Source organism: Glarea lozoyensis, assembly GCF_000409485.1.
Source record: "Glarea lozoyensis ATCC 20868 chromosome Unknown GLAREA3, whole genome shotgun sequence".
In the NCBI taxonomy this organism is placed as follows: domain Eukaryota; kingdom Fungi; phylum Ascomycota; class Leotiomycetes; order Helotiales; family Helotiaceae; genus Glarea; species Glarea lozoyensis.
In genome coordinates, this window is record NW_007360998.1 from 1,702,645 (window position 1) to 1,718,119 (window position 15,475).

General features: G+C 46.9%; 6 protein-coding genes across 6 annotated transcripts; 2 read left to right on the forward strand and 4 right to left on the reverse strand.

The window, feature by feature from the left end:
• Nucleotides 1-838: 838 nt before the first annotated feature.
• On the reverse strand, nucleotides 839-3,821 carry GLAREA_00541 (RNA-binding, RBD; the record flags this gene model as incomplete). The annotated part of the gene is made up of 5 exons (XM_008085299.1): nucleotides 839-2,041; nucleotides 2,134-2,297; nucleotides 2,353-2,393; nucleotides 3,419-3,664; nucleotides 3,778-3,821. The coding sequence occupies 5 exons, from the start codon at nucleotides 3,819-3,821 to the stop codon at nucleotides 839-841; spliced, it is 1,698 nt and encodes a 565-aa protein (XP_008083490.1).
• Nucleotides 3,822-4,267: 446 nt separating this feature from the next.
• Nucleotides 4,268-6,377, forward strand: GLAREA_00542 (Ypt/Rab-GAP of gyp1p; the record flags this gene model as incomplete). The annotated part of the gene is made up of 6 exons (XM_008085300.1): nucleotides 4,268-4,309; nucleotides 4,369-4,384; nucleotides 4,465-4,474; nucleotides 4,557-4,688; nucleotides 4,736-6,065; nucleotides 6,117-6,377. 6 exons carry the CDS (start codon nucleotides 4,268-4,270, stop codon nucleotides 6,375-6,377), a joined length of 1,791 nt encoding a protein of 596 aa, XP_008083491.1.
• A 600-nt stretch (nucleotides 6,378-6,977) lies between these two features.
• Nucleotides 6,978-8,534, reverse strand: GLAREA_00543 (uncharacterized protein; the record flags this gene model as incomplete). Its single annotated transcript, XM_008085301.1, has 4 exons — nucleotides 6,978-7,295; nucleotides 7,344-7,707; nucleotides 7,761-7,978; nucleotides 8,028-8,534. 4 exons carry the CDS (start codon nucleotides 8,532-8,534, stop codon nucleotides 6,978-6,980), a joined length of 1,407 nt encoding a protein of 468 aa, XP_008083492.1.
• Nucleotides 8,535-8,617: 83 nt separating this feature from the next.
• Nucleotides 8,618-11,255, forward strand: GLAREA_00544 (uncharacterized protein; the record flags this gene model as incomplete). The annotated part of the gene is made up of 2 exons (XM_008085302.1): nucleotides 8,618-9,540; nucleotides 9,590-11,255. The coding sequence occupies 2 exons, from the start codon at nucleotides 8,618-8,620 to the stop codon at nucleotides 11,253-11,255; spliced, it is 2,589 nt and encodes an 862-aa protein (XP_008083493.1).
• A 517-nt stretch (nucleotides 11,256-11,772) lies between these two features.
• On the reverse strand, nucleotides 11,773-12,941 carry GLAREA_00545 (LigT-like protein; the record flags this gene model as incomplete). The annotated part of the gene is made up of 3 exons (XM_008085303.1): nucleotides 11,773-12,335; nucleotides 12,475-12,765; nucleotides 12,833-12,941. 3 exons carry the CDS (start codon nucleotides 12,939-12,941, stop codon nucleotides 11,773-11,775), a joined length of 963 nt encoding a protein of 320 aa, XP_008083494.1.
• Nucleotides 12,942-13,363: 422 nt separating this feature from the next.
• GLAREA_00546 (MFS general substrate transporter) lies at nucleotides 13,364-15,365 on the reverse strand (the record flags this gene model as incomplete). The annotated part of the gene is made up of 6 exons (XM_008085304.1): nucleotides 13,364-13,961; nucleotides 14,012-14,373; nucleotides 14,419-14,577; nucleotides 14,631-14,954; nucleotides 15,012-15,106; nucleotides 15,167-15,365. 6 exons carry the CDS (start codon nucleotides 15,363-15,365, stop codon nucleotides 13,364-13,366), a joined length of 1,737 nt encoding a protein of 578 aa, XP_008083495.1.
• Between the last annotated feature and the right edge of the window lie 110 nt (nucleotides 15,366-15,475).

The window sequence follows — 15,475 nt, forward strand, 5'->3', positions numbered from 1 at the left end:
AAACACATGTGAAATGCAAAAAAGTAATGATGCTGACTCAGGGGTTCGAACCCTGGCTCGTTTCCGAAGCGGTGTTCAGATTGCTAAATTTCTCGCGAAATCCAGATGACTTAAAACCGCCGCCTTAGACCACTCGGCCAAATCAGCTTTTGATTGGCTAAGAACTTTGTATTCTTTAATATATAATCCTAATTCGTAAAACCCCACCCCACTTCATAAGCACATTTATGGATATCTTGTTCGTTGTTCGAAAATTCGTCTTATCGTCTACATCCCAAAGGGCTGGGATTTGTTGCTAGTATTAATCAAAAATGGCTACAAGACCACTAGTCACTATATTCAATCAGATTTTTCTGCAGCACGGAATAGCTCTAGAACAATAGCCTCCTCTTCCTGTCGGCCAATAATAATTCATCTCACTAATTTCAGAGGAATCTGTTGTCCAGCTACCTTAGGCACTGATTATTCAAAGGGGCATGAGGCTGGTAAATTTTGATGCTACAATACCAGAAGTTCAACAAACAAGGTCCGAATTTTGCAATGCACTTATTGCAGATTTATGACTATATATTAACTACAAAACGTATTGGAACCGTGAACGAGCTATAGATATCACTATTGGTTCCTACTAACAAACAGCGGTAGAGAACTGAATGTATGATTAGAAGCCCGTCCGGAGAGACGCGTATCCCCTATGCTTCGTGAACCGGTGAGATTATCTCACAAAAGGGGAACCGCTTTTCCCAAAGATTCAATTTTTACCATTCGCAGCTCAATAATTTCGTCGGCTGCCATCAAATCCCCTGAATACACCATGTTTGCAAACAAGAACACTTGCTTAACCCCTAGCGTAAGGGTGGAATCCTCGCTGTCCGCCCCTGCCGCCACCACGATAATTCGCACCTGGTTTACCAGCATTCTTTGGACCGGTTGGAGCACCAGCTGGTGGGGTACTGGCTGGGCCACTTTGTGGAGGTGCAGAGCCGCGATTGCTTCCACTTGATCCTCCCCTGCCACCCTGAAATCCTCCTCGACTAGCCCCTCCACTTGGGACTGCTGGTTGCGGGACATCATCATACATGCCCTCCCATGAAGTTGGACCACCTGCGCCTCCCATACCATATCCTCCACCACCATACTGTTGATCACGACCACCTCGTCTCATCTGTTGTTGCTGTTCGTATTTCTGCTGCTCGAACATCTGTTGCTCATAGGCGTTGTAACCAGGCGTACCCATCCGACCTCCAGGATTAGTTCCAGCAGCATTTCCAGATCCCATATTCGCACCTCCACCCATACCTTGCATCCCCATTTGTTGCATTTGCTGCATTTGTGCCATCATCTGAGGGTTCATGCCTTGCATGCCTGCCATAGCGCCCCCAGGACTCTGAGGGCTCTGACTTCGAGCACCGGCACCAGCACCGGCAGCGGCACCGCCTTGCATTTGCTGCTGCATCTGCTGCATCTGTTGCATTTGCATCATTTGCTGCATCATCTGAGGGTTCATCCCATTAGGCATCCCAGGCATGCCTCTACCCATAGCCATTTGTGATTGCATCATTGCAAAATATTGTTGCATTCGCTGCCAGTACTGTGCCATTAGTTGCGGAGTCATACCACCCGCACCGCCCATCTGTCCCCCGCCATTCTGCGGCGCTTGCTGTTGATGTTGTACCTCCTCGTTACCACCTTTACGGAAACGGCCCCCTACACCTCCTCCTCCTCTGTTCCCACGGGCTTCTTCTTCTTCGCGCATATTGCCACGTGGCTGAGCTTTCTTAACTTCAATCGGTTTCCCAAGGATTTCAAGAGGACCTTCGAGACATGCCTCAACAGCCGCTTCGCTGTCGAATGTAACGAACCCGAAGCCTCGAGGTCTGCCAGTATCTTTGTCCATCATAAGCGTTGCGTCTACAACCCGACCAAATTGCATAAAGTACTGCTTGAAATCTTGTTCTGTCGCTTCCTGGCTAACACCACCGACAAAAATCTTGCTCGTGCGTTCTTGCTCATCTCGAGGAATCGCTCTTTTAGGGTCGATCTTGAAATTTCACATTAGCATGGCTTTATGAGAAACAAATGAAACAAATGTCTCAAAATAAACAAAATGTATGTTATGAACACCTAACTTACGATCTTGCCATCAAGGTAATGCTCCTTTACCATCACAATGTTGACGGTGCGAGCATCTTTAAATGTGAGGAATCCAAATCCTCGTGATCGACCTGAGGCGCCATCTCGCATTACTGTGCACTCCAAGACCTCACCAAACTGTGAAAAGTATTCCTTCAATGACTCTGAGAGTTGTCAAGTCAGTTTCTACTATTGTATCATGAATTCCTATATGCTTACCATCCGTGGTCTCCCAGTTCAATCCACCAATGAACATCTTCCTATAAGAAACAACTAGTCAGCAACCGAAAATTCTAAAGCATTCCCAAAAAAGCCACAGTTCGCTCTACTATAATGACAGTGGTGCTAGCTGCAACTCCTCAGCTACGTTGCTGCCCGCTCATGATCCCTTGCTCTTCAATGGCCCAACTCCTCGCTTAGGTCCTCGCTCCAGCAATTCCAGAGCGTCAAGGATTCATTACTCAGAGCAAGCAAGCTGGGCATATCCGTGAAATTTGAAGCTTTTCGTGCTATTGTGAGGACGAGCTCTGGTTGATGAACTTCAATGTCGCGGCTTCAATCCATCCAATTACTACATGACACAACAAAGTTGTCATTCAATTGAAAGCCAGGGAAGTCATGAAATGAAGGCTGACACCAGAAGATCCAAGATCAATCGTATGTTTTGCTATCGTCATGCTAGGTACTGATGTCGTGCGCTAGACGCTGCTTTCTCTTCTATGCCTGTTCTGGCAAAGTTTGAAGCTCTATGAAGATATCTCAACAATAGGCTATGTAGGCTTCTTGACTATGGCTGCTGTGGTTGTCGAGTGCATGGTGAACTCCTAGTTCCCTGACCAGCTCCCTCATTACTTTGGCGCCACTGATTCTGCAGTAAATGTGTATGCCTAGCTCTGAAACACCCCCGTTCTTCGCTCCGCCCATGTTTGTACCCGATTATCGCCAACTTGCACCCAACCAATCTTGACTTGAATGATATCTCCCGGATGAACGTCTCCCAACCTAAACTTGACGAATCTGTAGGCAATGTAGATTTCGATACCCAAGCATCAACCTAGCTCCGAGGCTTCTCTTACTGATTGGGACACATTCAAGATCCCTATCCCCTTTCACGCTTTCGATTCCTTTCTAACCAGAACACGACTATGAAACATAGCCGCCCAAACATGAACTTTAAAGCTCGAAAAGCATAGTTCGTGAATCGCACCATCGTGATAATCATTATTTCAAAGCCGAATTGACGCGCAAACTGTAGTGTGAGAGAAAAAATGGAAAACCGTCTTACCCGTCTTCTTTGATTCCAGGCCCATGGGCGTCATGGTTTGCTGGGGAATCGTATCCATTACCATTACCAAGATTGAAGTCTATATCATCATCCTCGTCCGGCTCAGCATCGTAAGTCTGTACCTCCATATTCCCATTTGGGTCATGTTGTTCCACAGCGTCTTCCAGCTTTGGCTCAACAACAGCAGGTGGATCTTCCTTCACATGGGTAGGCTCGACCTTTGGCGCGACATCGTCTTCGGTATACCTGTAGATTTATCAGCCTGCTTGATGTTTTGGACGTTGGTCTGACGGATGAGAAAGCCGTTAAGATAATAAGGAACCCCAACAAAAAGGATGCTGTGGATTTGGAATACGTACAGATCTGCGAACAGATCATCCTCAAAAGCTTCACCGTCAGCCATTGTGCTGGCAACCGATTTTGTTCAAGCTTGTGTAGACGATGTAACAGACTAATTCCACGCACGAGCTGAAGCTGAAGGATGTGCGGAGGTTGGCGTGTCGGGTTCTCTGAGGGCACCTGGGCAGTTGATTAATGTGCAGTCTGGTTAGTCACAAGTGTACAATGCGTAGCTGTCTCGTCGTTTGTCAGAAAATGGCAAATAAATGAGCGGATGAAAATGAAGATGAGAGTGAAGGAAGTGGACTTGAGGAGTCGTACGAAAATACGTTCGTTGAGAGGTTGTTCGTTCAGGCAGAGGCGGCGCGAATCTCAGGCTCTTCAGTCGCGCCCACGCTTACATAATAGCGACTTCCACCTGCAAAACACGTGAGCATGGGACCGCAGTTAGCAACACAACTGAAAGAGAGCTTTGGATGAGGAAACAAGTCTGGAACTGAGGTTGCCAGCATGTTTTCTTCATCGAATGGTAGCAAAAAACCGGCACAACAGGTACGCTAGATGTTTCTTATTCTGGACAGCGACACAGCTGACATTTATCTCTTCCATAGGAGATGGTCCAAGTTGGTCAGTCGATACCCCTCCCAAGACTCCGGCCAGCTTCCTTGTCGCTATGTATTAAACGCCATGGTGCTGACTTTCTATAGAGAGATCTGAGTACGTTGTATAACAGGCAGGAAGCTAGCAGCATGGCTTAGAGTAGACGATTGGAAAGCTTTGGACTGACAATATACTTCAGATCCGCATCCCCGTTTTGGAGAGGACGAAGTTCTGGCCATCGGGATGCCTCCCCAAAGAAAATACAACCACAAGCTGGAATCGTAGTGGGCGCTTCATACTCGCACACCGATATCTTAAAGATTGACAATTTGTATGTTCTTACACACTTTTACTTGACGGTGCTAACGTACTTTCGAGGAACCTATCTTCGAATTCTACCCGGCCACGGACACCACCTACATCTACATCCCAGAAAACCCGCAGCGATACTCCGCCGCTCAACAGAGGAGCTTCTGGTCTATCCTCTCCGCCGCGGCGAACATATACAGACTTTTTATCCCACACGAATAATGATTGGAAAATGGCAGCGGATGACGACGAGGATGAGGATGATTATTATAATGATGACGGCGACGATTTTGGGTTACCAAGTATGTCAAGTATGAAACGTAAAACAAAGAAGAAGTCGATGGGTGGTAGCTTGGAGGCTGGAAGTGGCACCACACCATTTGGCTCAGCTTTACAGGGAGGATTTGGAGGATTTGGTCCCAGGCGTATGTCGAACAGTGCAGATATTGCAATAGAGAGACCTGCGCCAAGTTATCCTGTGGCCAAGAAAAGCGAAGGGAAGATCTTGAGGCCTCAATACAAAGAGATATTGAGAGACCCTGCAAATTCTTTACATCTCATCAACCATCCTCCGATACCACTAGGCGCCACGTCTAAGGAAATTGATGTACATGGCGCGCGGATCTCCCGAATCAACAAGTTCAAGCGAATCTTGCAAGCCACGTCAATATCATTAACGGATCTACGTTCTGCTGCGTGGTCTGGTGTGCCCGAAGAAGTTCGAGCTATGACATGGCAATTGCTCCTAGGCTATCTGCCCACAAGCAGTGAGAGACGAGTTAGCACACTTGAAAGAAAAAGAAAAGAGTATCTGGACGGTGTCCGACAAGCTTTCGAGAGAGGGGGCAATTCCACCCCTGCAGGTAAAATCAGAGGCCTAGATGAAGCAGTTTGGCATCAAATTAGCATTGACGTCCCTCGAACAAATCCTCACTTAGAGTTATATGGATATGAAGCGACGCAGCGGTCTTTAGAACGAATATTATATGTATGGGCAGTGCGGCATCCCGCAAGCGGCTATGTCCAGGGGATTAATGACCTGGTAACGCCATTTTGGCAAGTCTTCCTCGCGAGTTACATAACAGATTCAGATGTGGAAAGTGGAATGGATCCAGGCCAGCTACCCAAAGCAGTTCTTGATGCCGTTGAAGCAGATTCGTTTTGGTGTCTAACCAAGCTTTTGGATGGCATCCAGGATAACTATATATTTGCTCAGCCAGGAATACAACGGCAGGTCGCAGCTCTCCATGATCTTACGGCACGTATTGACCAAGCTCTGGCGAAGCATCTTGAGCAGGAAGGTGTTGAGTTCATACAGTTCAGCTTCCGCTGGATGAATTGCCTGCTCATGCGAGAAATAAGTGTTCAAAACACCATCAGAATGTGGGACACCTACATGGTTAGTTCTTTGCTTTGTACATTGTTTGCTCAGTACTAACAACGCAAACAGGCCGAGGAGCAAGGCTTTTCTGAATTCCACCTATATGTTTGTGTTGCCTTCCTTGTAAAATGGTCGGACAAGCTACGGAAAATGGATTTTCAAGAAGTAATGATGTTCTTACAAGCCCTCCCAACCCGAGATTGGACTGAAAAGGACATCGAGCTTCTGCTTAGCGAAGCTTTCATTTGGCAGTCCCTGTTTAAGGGCTCAGCTTCTCACCTGAGAGGCGGTTCAGATAAAACTCCTTCGAACACTTCTATTGGTACCTGAGAAGGGTTAAACCACGCATGGGCTTGGCCTAACTAAGCTGCCCCTCAACACATCTCGACTAGGTACTCCCAGAGCTACGACGCTCGCTACCGTACCGCATTCAGTGCTCAAGCACGAACACCAAGCATGATCGAGCTCCTTGAGCCAATCTTGCAAGCGGCAAAAACACTACACCGCGCTCCTCCAAGCGACTGAAGAAAAGGAGGATAAAAAAGCCTTTGGCTTGCGCTTCCGTGGGATTCGGTCCCGCAGCTTACATGTAAACGCTCGATGCCGCATGGGTACCTAGAACGGAATCGTACTAGTCATCAGTGAGATAATCAAACGCTGTTTTTGCCGACAGAATGGGATGATATCAAGCTTTCGGAAGATGGTCAAATCCATACACACTATGCGCCTCAATGATTTACTGTGTGAAGTTTGCATTATTCCCATGAGTATCGTACGAAGCTCAGCCAAGCTAGAGCCAAGCTAATTCAACCATAAAACCATTAATGCTCCCATGGTATCCAGTAATCATAACGCCAAGAAATGTACTTTTAGCAGAAACCCTTCCCATAAGTTGCCGGTAGGCTACAATTTTGAAGCCATTAATTTGGTCTATTCAGCAGCATCCTCAACCTTGGCCTTTTTGGATGACTCGGAGTCCTCTTCAGGTTCATCTTCGGCCTTTCTCTTTCCGTTCGTATTCATCACCTCAGTCGCGTCATCCTCAACTGTATCCTTCTTGTCCTTCTTTCTTACAAGGCTCGAGAGATCATTAGCACCCTTCTTTGCTTCTTCAATTCGAGCTGCTGCTTCCGATGGAGATTCTCCGATTGTCGCTCCCAGAATTCCACCCATTGAGTTACCACCTGACATTCCAAGAGCGGATTTGAGACCATCTACATCAACCGGACCTCCCTTCAATTCGGCGAGCTAAGAAAGAATGTTAATGAAACTCTTTGAGGTGGGGTTACAACATACTCGGTTCTCCATATCAGCAACGATTTCCTTGACATCCACAATTTGAGCTCTCGTGATTTCATTGTCATCTGGTGAATGACAAGTTGCCAATTCAACTTCCTTTGCCTGTAGTTTGAGATTTGTACTGTTGATAGCGGCTTGCAATTCTTTGACTGCCTCATCTCGAAGTGCTTGACCAGCTGCGACTTCATCCTCGGTCGAATTTTGTTCCTCGTCACCTTCTTTTTTTTCATTTGTCGTTGATGCAAATTCTAAGGCAAGCGAGAGCTTAAAATGTGCTTCAGCTATAATTTCTGATTCTTCAGGATAAAGTTGCTGCTTGTAAAGAAGGGAGGCTCGAGAATCAGATACTGCCGCTGGGAATCTGCATGATATAGTTAGACACGTCGAAGAATGAAATTGCTTGGGACACATTACCTCTCATTCTCCAGAGAGATCTCCGCTAGTAGATCATGAGTATCTGCAATTCTTTCCTTAAGATGCCGTGTCATTGGCGGATCTCCAGTCTCTTTCCCTTTTCCTTCACCATCTTCTGGCGCTTCTAATCGCTTTTCGAAAAGCACGCGAGCAAGGTCTAGGACCTCGAATGCCGCGGCAAGATCATCCTCTTCCTCTTCCTCATCGTCACCCGCTTCCTACAAGAGTATTAGTCGGTATGAAATGCCCATCGTGTGAATGTCTCACTTCTGCATCATCATCATCAGAATCCTCGAAGTTTTCGTCGCCTGTAAACTGGAACAGTGGCTTCTTAGCATCGACATCCTCGGTTTTCGCACCACCATTTTGCTCCGCTACAATTCCTACGCCTGCTTCGGTGATCTTCTGGCGCTCTGACTCCTCCGTCTTCTTTGGTTTCGCGCTTCCACTGCTTTTCTTCTTCTCCCCCGACGCTTTACCACCTAGAACGTCGCTTTTGCTTTGCCCAACTTTGAATAGGGAGCGACCGTATAGAAACAGAATCTCAGCATTGTCGGGTGACATGTCTCCATTCAGCTCAGCCTGTAACTCCGAAGCTCGCGCAAAGAGGTCTGAAGCTTCATCGTAATTCTTGTGCGCATATTGAGCTGTCCCTTTCGCGCACAAGTCGGCGAGCGATACTTTGACGGAATTGAAGACTTCTGTGGCGGTGGATGATTCGTCTGGAGTCGCAACCTCAGAGAAAGTAACGGGTGGTTCAATAGGTTCCGCCATTGTTGATGGTGGGAAAGGAAATAGTTTGTAGGAAGAATCTGATGGGGATATGGATTATATGCGATGGAATTGAGTATTCAGCTATGAAATCATACGATGGGCATTTGTTTGAGAAGCGTGAGGAGAGCGAGCGTGTTTGCGACAGACTTGGAGCTCTCCAAGCTTGGTTGGCAGGGGTGGTAGATGCACTCTACGCCAGAACGCGAAAAGACGCGTCTTCCAGCCGAGTCGGATCTGAAATATTTGGACGTCAACAAAACACGAATAACGACTTTATGAGAAACGAAATCATGAGCAAAGCACAGCCAAATGGAAAGCCTCGCGCGGCTGCTATTTTCAAATTACCAGAAACTCCAGCTTCAAACAACCCAATTCCATCCTCATCTCCAGCTTTCGCAACTCCAGTGCATCCCATCAGACCGTTCAATCCGGCTGCGATTGCGCCAAAGGCTAGCATTTTGCCAGTTCTGCTCCCACCTGCGACACTGAGGCCTCTTGCATTTCGGACCTTCACGAAGAAGCACAGTTTAACGATCACCTCCTCCGCCCTCCAGATAATCGCAACGTTTATAGGAAGGCATTGTGGGACAGGATGGCGGGAAGAGGGACTGGCCGAGAAGGTGCTAGAGGAGGTTGCAAAAAGTTGGAAGAGTCGGAATGGAGGAGTCATCGTCGATGGAGACCGAAGCGAATTAAAGGATATCCTAAAGAATCTGGAGGGTAGTATGGTAGGTGGCAGAATAGTTTCTTCTAGGGAATTGAGTCGGCAGAATAGTCTGGTTCTCGGATCCTCACAGGGTGGAGAGGTGTCACACACGAGATTGGGACTACGTCCGATATCCCTGGGGAGAGAAGATAGCCAGTCAAGCTTAGGGTTGAGCCATCTCGAAGTTGAAGACGGGGAGGACGAAGATGATTTGAAAGATCCCAGAAAATGGCTCAAAGTTATAGATGCATTTGAGCAACCCCGGTTATTGTATAATGTTGGCAAGAAGCATTTTGATCGGTATGAAGGACGTGACAGCCTTAAAGAGTTCTGCTTACATTTCCGGTAGAGATCCATCGAAACCTTCGCTGCTTCCTCAGCCTTCACATAAGACACAGCTTTTTCGGAATCGATATAACCTCATCCAACAACGTCTCTTACGGAATGAGTCTTTTCAGGCGCCAACGTTTGAAACAACCAAAACGTCACAAAAACGCTCTTCGTCAAGCCTGGAAACACCACAGCAAGCATACAAACTGACCCCTATCGCTAATTTACTTGGTCGTAATGGGACAACCCATATGCTGCTTGGCCTCCTCACAATATCTCCAACCGGAAATCTAGCAATCAACGATTTAACAGGAAGTATTGCTTTAGATTTAACTCATGCCAAACCCATCCCTGAAGACGGGGCATGGTTCGCACCTGGTATGATCGTATTGGTAGATGGAACCTATGAGGAAGATGATAATAACGCAGGTGGCCTTGGAGGAAGCGGAGGCATTGGAGGCACTATTGGCGGCAAGTTCATTGGGTTCTTCATTGGAGGGCCACCTTGCGAGCGGAGGCAAACTACTTTAGGCCTGACAGGAAAGGGTGGTGACGGAGATATCGCAGCTGGTGGAGGGTTTGGCTGGGTCGATTTCTTGGGGGTAGGGAGTGAGCGTGCTGTTGGATCGAAAATGCGAAAGATCGAGCAACGACTAATAAGGGCCCCAATCGACTCGCTCGATGGTGGAGGACGAGGTCGACTGGTGATCATTGGAGAAGTCAATCTTGATCAGCCACGAACTTTGCAAGCTCTGAAGAAGCTATTCGGTCTCTATGCTGCAGAATCAGAAGAGGATACACCTATGACGTTTATACTGACCGGCAATTTCGTCCAGCATGCTATTATGGCACGTGGTGGGAGTGGCGGAAGTATCGAGTATAAGGAATACTTTGACGGACTTGCTTCAACATTAAGCGAGTATCCTACACTCCTCCAGTCTTCCACCTTCATCTTTGTGCCTGGAGACAATGACGGTTGGGCATCTTCATTCTCGGCTGGCGCCGCTACCGCCTTACCGAGGAAAGCAGTACCAGAGATGTTCACGTCAAGGATAAAACGTGCCTTCACAACGGCAAATGCGGAAGCAGAAAAGGAGAAAGGGGTGAAAGGTGATGGAGAGGCAATCTGGACGACGAATCCGTCGCGCTTGTCACTCTTTGGACCTACTCACGAGATAATCCTTTTCAGAGACAACATGACAAGCAGGCTCCGCCGAACCGCCATCAAATTCTCCTCTTCACAGCCAGAAACAACAGAAGAAGACGTAGAAATGGGAAACATCCCACCACCTACGGCCTCACCACCACCAGAACCGGAAGTCGATTCAGCATCTTCACCGCCCCCCGACAACACTCCTCCAGAAGTTATCACGCCGTTGACGGATCCGGATCTTCTCACATCTCGCAAATTGGTCAAAACTCTACTAGATCAAGGAACACTAACGCCATTCCCTCTTACTCATCGTCCAGTCCTTTGGGACTACACATCTGCGCTTCAGATCTACCCGCTACCTACCGCGATGGTACTAGCGGACCCAGATGCGCCAGCCTTCTGTGTCACTTATGAGGGGTGTCATGTTATAAATCCTGGGTCTGTTATTGCTCCTGGAAGGAGGGGTGTGGCTAAATGGGTGGAGTATGGGATTAGTCGGGGGGTGGGGAAGGTTAGGGAATGTACATTTTAAGGTTGGATGTAAATGGATTCGGAATATGGTTCGGGAAGGAGTTTGGATAGCTGATACAGCTTGGTATAATGGTTAGGAATGGGTAAACGATTACTGCTGTCATCATTGCAATTACATGAGATCTTTTACCCTTATGAAATTACTAGAATTGGCCTCGAGATATGATTCTGAGTTCACAACCGCATCGAAACTTATAGTACCCACGCTTATCAAAGCACATTTGACACTTTCAATGTATTGTTTTGGCAAAGTCAAAGTAGACGTGCTAACAGAGCCAAACCGCCCAGATATGTGCCGGCAATAAGACATTTATGCATTGTCTTCTGATATAACCCCCTTGCATTTATATTTAGTTTTAGAACACCAAGTTCGGTCTCAAACAGTCAGTAGTTTGACCGAACAACCATGTCGGTAGAAGAAGCCGAATATAAAGCTGAAGAAAGTAGCAGTTTTAGCGGTAAAAGAAATCCAAACGTAATCTATGAGAATACTTAATTGTTTACGCTTTACCAAGTCCTCAAAACCCCTTTCCTAACCTAATAGTCTCTCCACCACCATACCAAAGTGTCCCCTGTCTAAAATCCAGCCCCTTCTCCATACCCACAACCCACTCGAATCCCTCCTCATCTTCCCCATTACTCGGCCAAAACTCCTTTTCCAACCACACATTAACCTCCTCTATCTTCTCCATCCAAGCCTTTCGCTTCTCAATTGAATCATGATCACCCTGTCCCAAGAACCGCCCAATAGTGATGTGCGAACTCGGAACCACGTATCGGCTATCTACTTGCACACCTGCTCTCTTCGCTATACTGAAGAGATCGCGACGGAGATGATGATATGTGAAGTTATCTTCTTCCTTCCCGGCGGCAGGGAGGAAGGAGAGTGCAATTGCTGCGGTGTCGTAGGAGAGTGTTGGTTTGATGAGACGGGCACGATGGGTCAGTGTGTAGTCTGTCATTTCTGTGTAGGCGGGTGAGCCGAGAGAGGAGACTATGGCTTCCGTCTCGGGGAACGTGAGAGAATGGCAGAGTTCGAGGGCTGTGAGGTGGAGGTTTTGGAGGGGCATTAGCCAGAGGTCTGGGGACTTGTTAGTGCAACGGGTTCAAGCATTCTGCAGCAACATGTTGTCTTGTGAGTCGTTCTATGATCGAGCATCATCTAGAATTCATTTCATGAACCTCAAGAAGAATTAACTCCCAAAAGATGCAACACTCACGTGGCGCGACCTTCCTAAGTTCCTGCTGCGCCCTCCCCACAAGATCCCTGATATGACCTGGCGGTCTTGCCCAGAACACCAGGCAATTCCTCGGGTCCATAAACCCTGGTTCAATGCTTGGATCCTCAAGCTTCTTCAAGATAGGGTCTATAAGCAAGTCCTCGAAATCAGGAGCTATGATCTTGGCTTTCTGTTGTGCATTACGGGTTACACGGTGGGTTTCATAGCGTGCTTGGATTTGAGCCTGGATGTATGTTATTATGAGCACAATGAATTGAGTCAATTGTCTGGCTGTGTGAAGATTGATGATTAGGATGAAGATGTTTCTAAAGTGTTTGACTCACCGGATCATTCTTACAAGCTTCGATCAGAGCATCGTATGGATTTTCATATTTAGTGATATCCACTCCTGACAAATCCTCAAACTTGTTCTTTGCATCTACAGAATCTGGGAGTGTGGCGACCATTTCTCAGGTTATTTGTCTTTGGGTGAGGTTATGTATAGTTGAGATGTAGTTGATCTAAGAAAATACGAGGCCCTGTGGGGTACAGCAAGGTGGGGTAGCGAGTTCAAAGGGCTGAATCCACTTCGACCTTCAGCGATTCGAATGACTGTCGTGAAAAGGAAAACTCACTCTTGGGTATGTTTAATATAAGATCTCTTGTTCCAATCCAGAATAACTTGACTGATGGCTAATTGAACATGCAATAAATATTTGCGAAGTCTACTCTGAAATACTTGACCGAGTCGCGAGTTACTGCCAGCTCGATTTGTTAAAACAAAACACTCGCAAAAGGACTAATAAAGGAATACAATTCTATCGTCTAAAAAATTATACAAGGTTAGCCTTACCATCAATCATCAGCGGTCACGTAATGCCTATTGTCTTCAAGCTCCCCTCTCCATACCTTCCTCCCATTCCTCATCTTCAACAACTCCTAAGAGACCACCATCTTCTCTAGGTGTCTGCTCCTTGAGAAGTTCTTCAGGCTCAGCCCAACCTGTCCCAGCTTGTACAAGCACCATCACAAGAGCTAACCCTACTCCGGACAAAAACAGTGCTCGAAACGCACCTGTGTACCCAAAAATTGCCACAGTCTTCTCGACGCCTTCTAATGTCCTGACGAGAGCCGGGCTACCCAAAAGTCTTCTAACTAAATTCTGTCTACCAGCTAGGCCTCCATTTTTCTCGAAACCTTCTTCGAGCCCGCTCTTTAGAACTCGAACGAAAAGACCGCCGCCAATTGCAGAGCCAAAAGATCCAGCAAACCCGCGAAAAGTGGTGAGTAACGATGTAGAGATAAAGTGCGTTGATGGCGGAGTCAAATGAAGAAGATGAGCCAAAGTGTAATTCAATGCTGCGCCAGTGGATAGGCCATTAAGGAAGACCGTGAGGAAGTAGAGAGCTGGTGCCGTTGTTGGAACAGAGATTGAAGCTAGCAGAAGCAGAGTGGCAGCGAAACAAATGTATGACAGTACACAAGGACTGGTATTGTCAGTGAGAAAAAGGATGAAGATGGTGGGGATAAATCTTACAGCCAGAATGAACCTCCGCGCTTGATGTGCAACCATCCTACAAGAACACCGCCAACTGCGAATCCCAGATTTGTTGGGATAAGAATCGTGCCTGCTGAAGCTGGAGACCATTCTAACACCGCAATCGCGTAAGCTGGCGTGTAAAACAAGACCATCCATCTAGCAGCCATGATCCCGAGCTGAGCAATGCAGGAAAAAAGTGCGCCTCTAGATTTGAGCACGGAGATGGGAATGATAGGATCCTTGGCGAATCGTAGCTCAACAGCCACAAAGAGAGCAAGGAGAGCGACAGAAACGACGATTGGAATATATAGTATTTTAGCGAAGGACATGCCGTAAAGGAAAAGGCAAATCGTGCTCGACTATTTTGATTAGCATGTGTACACGATGAGTCTAAGAATGCTTACTAGAAGAGCAGCACCTAGATAGTCGATCTTCGCCAACTTTTGAGAGACAGATAAATCGCCAATATCCTTCTGTCCTGAAGTGAAAGTTTTTGGTATGCTGAAGAAGATTCCTACCCCCGCGATGACAGCCAGGGGACTCTGAATCCAAAACAGAAACCTCTAACAACACATCAGCTCACGCACCACTTCACACGAGGTTTCAGTCAACTCACCCAGCCAGTAACATCCAAAAGCCCACCTGCAATAACAGCTCCAAGACTGACACCAGTGGTAAATCCTGTATTTACCAACCCAATAAACAAACCTCTCCTCTTTTTGCCACTCAACTCCAAGACTAAGATAAATGAAATGGTCATGATGCCAGCACCTGCCATACCACTGATTGCCCTTCCGAGCAAGAAGACTCTAAGATTAGGAGCTTGAGAAGTGACTATTCCTCCAAGCGAGAAGAGGAGAGACGCAATGAAAATACAGTTTCTCGGAGAGAAGATTTGAGCGAGGCGAGCTGTCAAGGGAGACATAGAGGACATTGCTATCTACAATTCGGTTAATTCATTGAACATAAAATATTAAGATAGAGTCAAGTAATTTACTAGATAAGCGGAAGTAAACCACGATGCACTCGCAAAAGCATCAAGGTCTTCGGCAATCTTTGATTGTGTAGTCGTTATCCCCGACATATTTGAAGCTACAATTCAATATCAGCATATTCCAAGAATTAAATCATGTTAAATAAGAATGATAATACCTTGCAAAAAGATCAATCCCCAAACACTCAGACAAATCAGCACTCCCCTCCCCGTTCCAACATACTGATTCGCTTTATCCGGATCTGCCAATTCCTCATCTTCATCTTGGGAGTCTCTTAAAGTGCCCGAGCTTCTATCATCGTCCCTCAGCAGCGGGCTTTCCTCACCAGCCGCGGGTGTAGCGTCGCGTGTAACCATATTTAGTTGGTGATGTCGTGACTCTATGTCACCACTTTTGCCAAGTTTCCTACTAAGCTACCCACTTCGGATGCCAAAGGTTTTTGCAATGTAAAGAGGAAATTCGTGGA